The sequence below is a fragment of the Heptranchias perlo genome, chromosome 8 (assembly GCF_035084215.1).
Source record: "Heptranchias perlo isolate sHepPer1 chromosome 8, sHepPer1.hap1, whole genome shotgun sequence".
In the NCBI taxonomy this organism is placed as follows: Eukaryota; Metazoa; Chordata; class Chondrichthyes; order Hexanchiformes; family Hexanchidae; genus Heptranchias; species Heptranchias perlo.
In genome coordinates this window covers 7,811,353-7,823,931 of record NC_090332.1, presented here as the reverse complement: position 1 = coordinate 7,823,931, position 12,579 = coordinate 7,811,353, and the positions used below count along the sequence as shown (strand labels likewise).

The 12,579-nt window shown below is 43.4% G+C and overlaps 1 protein-coding gene across 4 annotated transcripts in view; it reads left to right on the top strand.

The window, feature by feature from the left end:
* Positions 1 to 12,579, top strand: part of wdr27 (WD repeat domain 27) — a 327,145-nt gene that overhangs the window by 21,899 nt on the left and 292,667 nt on the right. For all 4 annotated transcript variants that reach the window (XR_010963597.1, XM_067988592.1, XM_067988591.1 and 1 more), the window contains exons 10-13: positions 300 to 403; positions 602 to 666; positions 2,904 to 3,040; positions 4,032 to 4,114. Coding sequence is in view for 3 of the 4 variants with exons in the window: in XM_067988592.1 (XP_067844693.1) it covers positions 300 to 403; positions 602 to 666; positions 2,904 to 3,040; positions 4,032 to 4,114 (389 nt within the window). In the remaining variant the exon portion in view is untranslated. The remainder of the gene's footprint in view (positions 1 to 299; positions 404 to 601; positions 667 to 2,903; positions 3,041 to 4,031; positions 4,115 to 12,579) is intronic.

Sequence of the window (12,579 nt, the reverse complement as noted above, 5' to 3'; positions counted from 1 at the left end):
GGAATGAGGACTTATCGTACGAAAGTGGTCTGAGATCAATAATATGAAGAGTAAAACCCCCAAAATGTAACAGTTCCGTAGTCAAAAGCGGAGATGTGAATGGTGATCATATGTGTGCCTGAAAATGATTGCCACCATTTTACTACAGTTCCAGGGGATAGCTCTTTCAAAGAGCCTGCACAGGCACGATGGGCCGAATGGCCCCCTTCTGTTCTGCATCACTCTATGATTCTATGATTTTGCTGTTTTTGATTTGGACATTTTTAATTGTTTATATTACTGTTTGCTTTTTGTTTCAGTTTTATACCAGAAAACTCCAGCAGCCTGTGGGTAGGGACAATAAATGGGTTATTCAATATTAATCTGGCCACTGGTGAAATTGATGCTACTGTGCAATTTGAAGGTAATTTTGTGTCATACACGGGCCTTATTTATGCGTATAGTCCATTCAGCTCTTAATCATTGCGATTTTATGTTCATTGCTTAAGTACTTAACTACTTTCAGTTTTAATTAAATATTTTGTCTTGTTTCATAATACTGTGTATGTTTCAATATGCATAAAAGTCTAGGTGGTTAATAATATAAAATATCTTGTTTCAGATCATCTCGGGTTAAGCATTCAGACAGTTGGATCTTATGCAATAGGAAGTAGAAGCACTAACAAGGCAAGAGGAAACCCTCAAAAATCTCTTCAACAGGGAATTAACAAAATAAACTAGTTTTAATTTTGTATACATTCTAACTGCCATGCCTATGTTAACAATATAGGTATGTTTACACTGAACCCAAATTGTATTTCCATTGAGTATAAACAACATGTCAGTGCAGTATTGCTGTCTGCAAGTAACACTATGGAGTGGTGGAACCTGTGTTTCTGTCAGTGATTCTTCCCTCCCGCTCCATAACAACTTGCATTAACATAGCGCCTTTAACATAGTAAAAGGTCCTAAGGCGCTTCACAGGAGTGTAATCAGATAAAATTTGACACCGAGCCACATAAGGAGATAAGAAGATAGATGACCAAAAGCTTGATCAAATAGGTAGGTTTTAAGGAGCATCTTAAAGGAGGAGAGAGAGGTAGAGAGGTTTAGGGAGGGAATTCCAGAATTTAGGGCCTAGACAGCTGAAGGCACGATCGCCAATGATGGGGCGAAGGAAATCGGGGATGCGCGTGAGGCCAGAATTAGCACAATGCTGAGTTCTAGGAGGATTGCAGGGCTGGAGGAAGTTACAGAGATAGGGAGGGACGAGGCCATGGAGGGATTTGAACACAAGGATTAGAATTTTAAATCTGAGGCGTTGCTCGACCGGGAGTCAATGTAGGTCAGCTAGCGCAGGGGTGATGGGAGATCGGGACTTGGTGCGAGTTAGGATACGGGCAGCAGAGTTTTGGATGAGTTCAAATTTACGGAGAGTGGAAGATGGGACGCCAGCCAGGAGAGCGTTGGAGTAGTCTAGTCATATCATTCAGTTCCCAATCTCAGCTGCAACACAGTGGGAATGCACCCAGCAGGGGCCTGGCAGAGAGGCCAACAGAGCCAGAGTCATCATCATGGCTGCCTCTTGGTGCTGGTATTAGAGCAAGAGTCTGTGGGTAAGTGGTCCATCCACCTTCTGGACTGTGGTTGGTATGGGGAGACCCAATAGGTGAAAGGGAAAAAAGTAACTTAAAAAGAAAAGAGAGTGTGTTATCCTCACAAAAGAAAAGGATACATATGTTTCTGGGTTGTATTTGCAGAATTGTGTCAGCCAAAGGTCATGCACATGCCCAAAAATACACAAGAGACTATCATACACATCTGTATTGACCTGGTTACTTTGAAAATAGACTTTATTCAAGCAGGTCAGGAATGGTTCTAAGCACGCATTGCAGCTTCAATGGACATTCGCCCTTGGGCTTCCTCAGAGAACAAGTGTTTGTGTGTCTTTGTTTATTAGGAACGGGGAGGAGTATTTCTTCCACCACATAAGCATGTGTTCAGTTAACTAGAGAGCAGCATTGACATTGTCATTAGAATCCCTGAAAGCTGAACCATTGTAACCTCCAGATGAAGGATTTGGGGATGGGGAACAAAAAGTGTATAAAGCTCAGCGCACACCTTAAACTTTGTACATGGTGTATTTAGTATTCATTACATTTCAAAACTAGACTGACAGTGTTACAGGTATATAAATACAGGTATATAAATATGAGTTGTTGTGTATTGACTAGCATTGAATTATATATTACAAACTATGGAACAGTTTCTTCAATATTAGCAGTTTATTTCAAAATCAACCCTTTATACATGTATAGATGAATCACCAACTGTTTTAAAAATAGTTCCACTGTAATTATGCCAGGGACAAATGAGGGAAATATATCCTCTGACGTATTTCCTACCTTTAGTGCCATAGCAACACCCGGATACCAGGCGCCTGTTGGTCCCAGACATCCAGCTTTGCTGTGGCGGCAGAAAAGTTTTTAGACTGGGAAGCCTGTGCAATTAATTGTCTGCGCTTGCCACAACGGGAACATTAAGCATTTTTACTGACAGCCTTGCTGGCAGCTTCCAAGCTACGCTGCAGCAGACCTCCGAGGCTTAATGGAGCAAAACTCTGGGTGGACTCCCTGGTGAGGCTGGGGAGCCCACCAAAAAGTGTGGTAATGACTCTGAGGCTGGAAGACTGGCCAGGGTTAGAAGTGCATCTTTTTGGTGGGCGGAAGTCCGCAAATCTGCAAAATCTAGGCTCGAGTCTCTACACAAACCTTTGTTTTTCAATTGTGGCCAGTCTTTGCACAATTTTTACAAGTACTTTTCTGATGATAAAAATACTCAATATTTTTACAAGAGTAAAACATTTTACTGCAATCTTTGAATGCGTACCAGTTATTGGGATTCAGTCTGTTTTATTCCTACAGATTTTCTGTCTCCTTTCTTCTATGTTTGGAAAGGATATTGCTCTGCTGGAAGTTCATATGCATGAACTTGCAAGAATGTGTCTGCAATATAGCAACCTGGCAGAGTGCGAGAAGGAACCACTCAGTGTCATTGCCAGGTAAAACAGCCCCTTACTAGATATTTAAAAAAGATGTTAATACTTTAAATTAATAAAGCCTACTCAGTATGTATGTAATAGCTGGCAGAAGTGCACTATAATAACTTGTGCAGCTTAATAGCAGCAAATATTAAATTGTATAGCAAAAATGGTAAATGTAGTAGTATCAGCAAACTAATCTACAGATTTAGTATATTTCCATGGCATTCGTATTCATGATTCGTATTTGTGACTAAACCATCTAACTTTGGCAGGAGGGGGCGCCTCATTGTCAGTAAGTTTTGTTGGAAGCTCCAGACTAGGGGGTGCCCAGGAAAGGTGGCCTGCCCCGAGCCCCTCCCACCAGATGGTTTGCACCGATCCTGTGGGTAGGCTGAAGATTTTTTAGGTAGGCCAGCTGTCATAATTTTGACCCCCTCCCCTCCCTCCCCCGGATCGTGAAGTGTTAACAGAATCTTTTGGCTGCTGATTTCCCGAAGCCTGGAGCTGCCCCTGACTTTCTCGGTCTTACCACCAGTGCTTGGTCCTGCCAGGGGGAGGGCCAATATGGGGATTGCCCATCCCAAGCCATGTAAATGGCTGTGGGGAAGAAATTCTAAGGATCCTGGGGTTGGATAGGAGCAGCATACATCAGGTCGAGCGCTGGGGCAGGGAAAATCAACCCTTAAAATCAAACAAATAAGAAAAGCATGGGAAAGAATGGAAAGATTAAAGGAAGGAAACAAATTTAAAGTGTCAACTATATGTGAGATTCCTGTCTCTGCAATCATGTTACTTTCCATTTGCCTATCTATAATCCATAGTGCATCCAGCTATTCTTTAATTACCTTCATTCCTTATATTTGTTTCCCTTTCATTTTTATTTAGTTTGGCTGGCATTTTCACTATTTACTACATCCCTCTAATCATTCATTAATTTAACGATTATTAATATGAGCTACTGGAGTCACTTGATTGGCAGACAGTACTGATCAGCTGATCTTTCTTTCAGAACACCTTTGCTGCCCACTTCCCCTTTGAACTGTGACCTGAAGAAGAAAGAGAAAAGCAAGCCAGTTGGTCACTCAAAGACAGGTACGCGCTGTTTCCCTGTTTCTCCAGTATGTGAACAGAAGTACAATGATTATGTTGCAGCCGGATTTATGGCTGCTGATTGAATTTACAGTACTTAGTTGGCATTCATTTTAATACTTGTAATTAAAAAAATAAATAATCTGAATCTACTATTCCCTTTTATTTGGAGGCTGTCTCAGATTGTGCACAACTAGTCATGGGTGGTTCATACTGTGTTGTGTTTGTAGTTGTTTCTCTTCTTGTGATATATTATTGTCCCCCAACAGTTATAGAACCTGTCTGATTTTCATTCCATTGAAATCAATGGGTGGTCAATTGACTCCACCAGATTACTGCCCAGGCAGCGAAGATGAAAACCCACCCCCTTGTATCGTAGTTTTATTTCGTGTTTAGATTAGAGTTCAAACTGTATAAATTGGAACTGACCTCTTGCAATTGTAATGTTTTTGTTTGTTGATCTTACTAGGCTAGCTTTTAAATCTATTAAACAGCAAGCCACCCATTTTAGCTAAATATCATGCCAAGAGCTGAGATTTGCTGCAGATCATCAGAGGATGAACTTGCTGTGATGGTTTTACAGTTGTTAATTTTGTGTGATTGTCAATACACATTAACTTCATGGAGTTCACTAAATGTTTATGTTGGCAGAAGCAACTGCCGGAAGCACAAAAATGGAACATAGGACCAGGAGTAGGCCATTCAGACCCTCGAGTCTGTTCTGTCATTCAATTAAATCATGGCTGATCTGTACTTCAACTCCCTTTATCCGCCTTGGTTCCCTAACCCTTAATACCCTTGCCTAACAAAAATCTATCAATCTCAGTTTTGAAATTTTCAATTGACCCCCAGCCTCAACAGCTTTTTGGGGGAAGAGAGTTCCAGATTTCCACTACCCTTTGTGTGAAGAAGTGCTTCCTGACATCACCTCTGAACGGCCTAGCTCTAATTTTAAGGTTATGTCCCCTTGTTCTGGACTCCCCCACCAGAGGAAATAGTTTCTCTCTATCTGCCCTATCAAATCCTTTAAACATCTCAATTAGGTCACTCCTTAATCTTCTATACTCAAAGGAATACAAGCCAAGTCTATGCAACCTGCCCTCATAATTTAACCCTTTTAGTCCTGGTATCATTCTGGTGAATCTGCGCTGCGAATCTGTGAATGGCTCCAAAATTGACTATATTCATAAACTGTGTACAGTATTTCGAATAATATTTGATATAAAGGAATGTTTTTACATTTGTTACCCAGTTTGGAGAGTCATATAACTGTTATATACCATTTTGTCACAATGTCATCTGGATTTATTAAATTACTGCCTAGCAATCACATCTAGATATTTGTTATTCTCTTATGAAACCTAGTAACATATAAATTGTAAGGGCTGATTTTACAAAATCACATTTCTGATGGGGGACCCATGACCCAACTCTGTAGTGTAGAACCTAATCACCATAGGGTTTTAAATAAATGGTTTGTAGCTACACATTGAGTGTAGCTTTGGCCTCCTAGCGGAAATGGGTGGGGCAAGAGCTGGGGCTGCTCGGAGGAGTCAGCGGGGGACCCATCCCAGTTCCTGGGTTGCCCCTCATTTGCATGATAGAGGCCAGCTACCAGTGTGAAATGCACTCCCCATTGGCAACTTGCCGTATGGGAGACGGCCAATCGGGTGTTTCTGCAGGCTGCCCGAAACTTGTTGGGGTTAAAATCAACCCAAGGTGGTAGTAAGTAAATAAACACAGAAAAATATAATAATCTGACAGAAATCTGATGACCTTGTGGAACCCTTCATTGACCCTGCCAAAATCCAGGGACCACAGTTTGGAAACATATGGCATACATTTATTTGAGGTCTGTATCTAAAAGAGGATCCATATAAATTTAGAACTAAAATCTAATTTAAGAGAAATTGTCCACCCTACTTCCATAATAGAGCTGCCAGGGGATCTAAGATCGCGACATTGATAATGGTAGACTCGGACACTTGGTTAAAATGAAACACTGCAGTACTAAATTGCTCCTTTGGGTGAACAACTGATCTGCTGCTATTGAGTTCATGGACTTCAAAACTGTACTGGTAAGTGTAAAGAAAAACCATCATCTCCTCTAAATGGAACATCCTTCTGTAGAAAAAACTGAGGAGAATTATTGCTCCAAATTGATACTTTAAACGGTGTGTACGTTTTATAGGTACGCACTTAACCAGAGAGAATTTCAATCCTCCAACTGGTAACATGATTTGGCAAAATTGCTTTAGTACAGACTGAATCAAACCTAGTGAGAAAGGGAATTGAGAGATATAGAGATCTGCTTGATTCACATAGGGGTTAAGAAGAGTTGCATGGAGAGCTCAGGTGAATGGATTTGGGTGTATAGGAAAGTCTATGATTGAGCTGGTCATGTGGCAGGAGGTGCATTTAAGGGATAAATGGCCTTTTCCAACTGCAAATGTTCTTAATATTATAATTAACTTCTGCTGAAATTGATTTGGTCCTGAAGCCAGAAACTTTGCATAAAATAATAGCAATCCAAATGTAAACTGGAGGTGACTTTTTAGGCAATTTCTTTTTCAGTTTTGATTTTTAGGTATGCGCACTTTTCCATTTACATCTCACTGATTAACGTTTTGGCAACTTTTGGATACACTTTCGATTGTACTTAGATTGTACTAAAAAGAAAAAAGGGGTTATGCCACAGAAAATATGAAGGAACATATGGCAGATTGTTTATGGTGATGGAATAAAACTGCATGGACCACGCGGCATCAGACCACTAGGCACCGGACATGATAAAGGCAAACCGAGCCCAATCGACCCTGCAAAGTCCTTCTCACTAACATCTGGGGACTTGTGCCAAAATTGGGAGAGCTGTCCCACAGATTAGTCAAGCAACAGCCTGACATAGCCATACTCACAGAATCGTACTTTTCAGCCAATGTCCCAGACTCTTCCATTACCATCTCTGGGTATGTCCTGTCCCACCAGCAGGACAGACCCACCAGAGGTGGCGGTACAGTGGTATACAGTCAGGAGAGGGTGGCCCTGGGAATCCTCAACATTGACTCTGATCCCCATGAAATCTCATGGCATCAGGTCAAACATGGGCAAGGAAACCTCCTGTTGATTACCACCAACCACCCTCCCTCAGCTGATGAATCAGACCTCCTCCATGCTGAGCACCACTTGGAGGAAGCACTGAGGGTAGCAAGGGCACACAATGTCCATCACCAAGAGTGGCTCGGTAGCACCACTACTGACCGAGCTGGCCGAGTCCTGAAGGACTTAGCTGCTAGACTGGGCTTGCGTCAGGTGGTGAGCGAACCAACACAAGGGAAAAACCTACTTGACCACGTCCTCACCAATCTACCTGTCGCAGATGCATCGGTCCCTGTGGAGACGATGTCCCATCTTCACACTGAGGACACCATCCAACATGTGTGGCACTACCACCATGCTAAATGGGATAGATTCAGAACAGATCTAGCAGCTCAAAACTAGGCATCCATGAGGCACTGTGGGCCATCAGCAGCAGCAGAATTATATTCCAGCACAATCTGTAATCTCATGGCCGGGCATATTCCTCACTCTACCAGGAGTGTAGAAGAGCATGCCAGGAGTAGCACCAGGCGTACCTAAAAATGAGGTGCCAACCCGGTGAAGCTACAACTCAGGACTACATGCATGCTAAACAGCAGAAGCAACATACTAAAGACAGAGCTAAGCAATTCCACAACCAACGGATCAGATCAAAGCTCTGCAGTCCTGCCACATCCAGTCGTGAATGGTGGTGGACAATTAAACAACTAACGGGAGGAGGAGGCTCCGTGAATATCCCCATCCTCAATGATGGCAGAGTCCAGCACGTGAGTGCATAAGACAAGGCTGAAGCATTTGCAACCATCTACAGCCAGAAGTGCGGAGTGGATGATCCATCTCGACCTCTTCCCGATATCCCCACCATCACAGAAGCCAGTCTTCAGCCAATTCGATTTACTCCAAGTAATATCAAGAAATGGCTGAGTGCACTGGATACAGCAAAGGCTATGGGCCCCGACAACATCCCGGCTGTAGTACTGAAGACTTGTGCTCCAGAACTAGCCGCGCCTCTAGCCAAACTGTTCCAGTACAGCTACAACACTGGCATCTACCCGACAATGTGGAAAATTGCCCAGGTATGTCCTGTCCACAAAAAGCAGGACAAATCCAGCCAATTACCGCCCCACCAGTCTACTCTCAATCATCAGCAAAGTGATGGAAGGTGTCATCGACAGTGCTATCAAGCGGCACTTACTCACCAATAACCTGCTCACCGATGCTCGGTTTGGGTTCTGCAAGGACCACTCGGCTCCAGACCTCATTACAGCCTTGGACAAAAGAGCTGAATTCCAGAGGTGAGGTGAGGTGAGAGTGACTGCCCTTGACATCAAGGCAGCATTTGACCGAGTGTGGCACCAAGGAGCCCTAGTAAAATTGAAGTCAATGGGAATGAGGGGGAAAACTCTCCAGTACCTAGCACAAAGGAAGATGGTAGTGGTTGTTGGAAGCCAATCATCTCAGCCCCAGGACATTGCTGCAGGAGTTCCTCAGGGCAGTGTCTTAGGCCCAACCAGCTTCAGCTGCTTCATCAATGACCTTCCCTCTATCATAAAGTCAGAAATGGGGATGTTTGCTGATGATTTCAGTGTTTCGTTCCACTCGCAACCCTCAAATAATGAAGCAGCCTGTGCCCGCATGCAGCAAGACCTGAACAACATCCAGGCTTGGGCTGATAAGTGGCAAGTAACATTCGTGCCAGGCAAGTGCCAGGCATTGACCACCTCCAACAAGAGAGAGTCTAACCACCTCCCTTTGACATTCAACGGCATTACCATTGCCGAATCCCCCACCATCAACATCCTGGGGGTCACCATTGACCAGAAACTTAACTGGACCAGCCACATAAATACTGTGGCTATAAGAGCAGGTCAGAGGCTGGGTATTCTGCTGCGAGTGACTCACCTCCTGACTGCCCAAAGCCTTTCCATCATCTACAAGGCACCAGTCAAGAGTGTGTTGGAATACTGTCCACTTGCCTGAATGAGTGCAGCTCCAACAACACTCAAGAAGCTTGACACCATCCAGGACAAAGCAGCTGACTTGATTGGCACCCCATCCACCACCCTAAACATTCACTCCCTTTACCACCGGTGCACCGTGGTTGCAGTGTGTGCAATCTACAGGATACACTGCAGCAACTCGCCAAGGCTTCTTTGACAGCACCTCCCAAACCCGCGACCTCTATCACCTGGAAGGACAAGGGCAGCAGGCACATAGGAACAACACCACCTGCATGTTCCCCTCCAAGTCACACACCATCCCGACTTGGAAATATATCGCCGTTCCTTCATCATCGCTGGTTCAAAATCCTGGAACTCCCTATCTAACAGCACTGTGGGAGAACCTTCACCACACGGACTGCAGCGGTTCAAGAAGGCTGCTCACCACCACCAATCTCAAGGGCAATTAGGGATGGGCAATAAATGCTGGCCTTGCCAGCGAAGCCCACACCCCATGAACGAATCTAAAAAAGATTGTGAATAACAATGGCTGGAGCCGTGTGTTGAAAGGACCTGCACATGCAAGTTTGTTAGAAATACATTATAACAAAGATCAAAGACTACAAGAAGGAAAAGCAACATTAAGGTTTTTAGTGGGGACTGAATTAGTTTTATGGTAGCTGGATGTCTCTGAGTGCCAGGTTGTGTAACTGAGGCCCTCTGTAGCAGGCCTTAAGTGATCCCTGTCAAAAGCTGCACATTTTTTCATTCATCATCTTTCAGACTCTGCTGTTTTTGCTATTGTTCGCTGTGATAGTTTGGCTTGTCTTAAAAGATGATGACTTTGGCATGTGTAAGAAAGAAAAATCACTTTAGAGGGGGTGGAAAAAAGTACGGTCTAAAGAAAATCTTCATTTCGACCATATCACCAGATTCAAAAACATGGCTCTGCTTTTCAGGTTAGATGCACAAATATTGCATGTCTCAAACTATGTTAGGGTTAACATAGTGAAATTGACTGCTATTGATGTTTTTAAATTTTAATTTTACTGCTGAACTGAGCCATCTATATATATATAAAATTTGGTATTATTAATCTATTATATAAATACATGATAAAAAAAAATCTTAAAAAATTTTACAGCTGAAATGAGCCACATATATATCAAAAGTGAAGATAAATTGTTTCAAATAATTGATCCCTGAAGGATGTCATGGAGATTTAATTCCCAAAGTCATATGTTTTCTTTACACAGGTGATATTTGGGAATGCTTCTCATTTTTCTACATTAACATTGTGAAAGAGAAAAGAACAGCTTATATAGTTTAATTTTAATTGAAGATACCTTATCAGTCAGAATGTTCCTTTAAAGGGAATACTTCAGACACCGTATCCAATGAAAACCCAGCTCATTTAGAGGGAAAGCTTGGAATTTGTTTCTTTGCAATTACAGGAATGAGTAGACTTTGTGGCACAGAAAATCCACGGGTTGCAATCCATGGTGTCTGCTGGTGCCCTCCAGCGGGGTCAGCGGGAGGGCATCTACTTTTCCTGGGGTCCAGCGAGCACTCGCGCCACTGCGGGCACATCTCTAATGAAGGGTGCCTGACTTGGACAAGTGAATGACTTTGATATTAGGACACTGATATGTTGTGCTACTGACAGATGTAGTCAGTATGCATGCGCTTTAACTGTGTTTAGTGAAAGGGGCATGGACGTTCTATTAACAAGCTTCTAATAAGCGCAGTTTTCAAGTTTGACAAATATCAATGCTAGGTTGTTTCAGTCCTCCAGTACATAAGATTTGTATGCTGAGATAGGCACCTTAGGGTTGACTTTTGCAGAGAGTTTTTAGGAATGCTTGATTTTCAAGCTTTTACTTGTTGAAAGTTAATTTGGGACTCAATTTTGACACATTGGGGGCGATATTTGTTTAGGCCCAATATTGGGTTCAAAATGATCAGCACGCTCACGGCGGGGCCTCATTTGAATAATTCCGGTGAGCTGCGGGTGTCTGTCAGGCCCCCTGAGGCAGCTCGCCGGTTTCTTCGGGACCAATATGGCCCGGCTGCAACGCCACTGGCGGTCCTCAGGTACGTCCTGGGACGGGAGGTAGGAGAGGTGAACGGAAGGAGGATGAGCCTGAACCGGCAATGGTCCACAGTTGTGCTGTGGAGCCAGGAGGCGCGCTCCTGTCTCCAGATTAAGGTAATGTAAAAAGAAAAATCTCACCTTTCTGTTGGCGGCCTCCAGTGGACCCTTTTAAGGAACCGGAAAAAACTGCTCCACTCAGTTTCTGACCAATTTTGAAGAAGGGTCCTTAAACAGGCGTTAGGCCCTCATTAGCATATACAAAGGGTTAGGGTTAATGCCTGCAGAGGCAGCCGTCAGGGACGATTCTGTTCCACGCCTGAGGGGTAGAAATTATTCCTCGTTTGCAGGTGTTACGTTAGGCTTCTGGCATATCTTAATTAGGGGCCTAACACCTGTTGAAGGGCTCCTATATAAAATTAGTTTAAGATGAGCAGAGCAGATGCCGAGCCTGCCCCGCTCAGAGTTTTTCAGCAACCCCTGCAGCCACCATCGGAAGCTACATTTTTTATTTTACATTTTAGATTTTTAAAAAACCTTTTTGGAGCAGGAGTGCTCCCCCTACTCCACAGTTGTCACAATTGCCCACGCCGCCCCCCACTCCATTGCCTGCTCCAAACGCCCTTTTGGGACTTATCTTTGGGCCGTTGCTGGTGAGGCAAGCGGGCCGACGTTCGGCAATTGTAAATTGCGAGCTAACTGTGAAAGTGCGATGGCGCCGGCAACTTGTGCATATAATGTCAGAGGCCCGAGGCCCAATTTCGGGCTGGCCTCTCGCCTCTTGGTTGGGGCACGTCAATATGGCATCGGACCTATTTCAGGCGCCTTTGGACATGTCCCCACAAAATTGGACCATTTTGTTCCCTTCTCGTGCTCCAGAAACAAGCGAAAAGATCCAATTTCACCCCCCTGGTGAGTGCAATGGGATTGCCTTCTATTAGTGGAATTTAAGACTTTTTTTTTCTGAAGAAGGGTGAGTTCAATGATGTTCTTTTAAAAAAAATTCAAATCCTTGCGCATTGTCATACCAGACTTTGTGATTAGTTATGTCACGGTCCTTATGGTAACTACATTTTGTAAATTATGGAGAGATTTCACTAGGGGCCCTGCTTTCTGAAAAAATGTTGAGTAAATATTTTTATTTGGGAGGGAGAAGAGCCAAAAAAGCCAAGTGGCATAATGTTACTTTTTGATGTGATTTACGTCATCATGTCGTGCGTTTGTACAGAATGAAGAAAGGTTTGTTAAACACTTTTTTTCAAAACAGTTGCCCTTTTCAACTCATACTTTGGGAAGGAGGTATCCTCTGCTGCACCTTTCCTTTGTGATAGAAATATGTT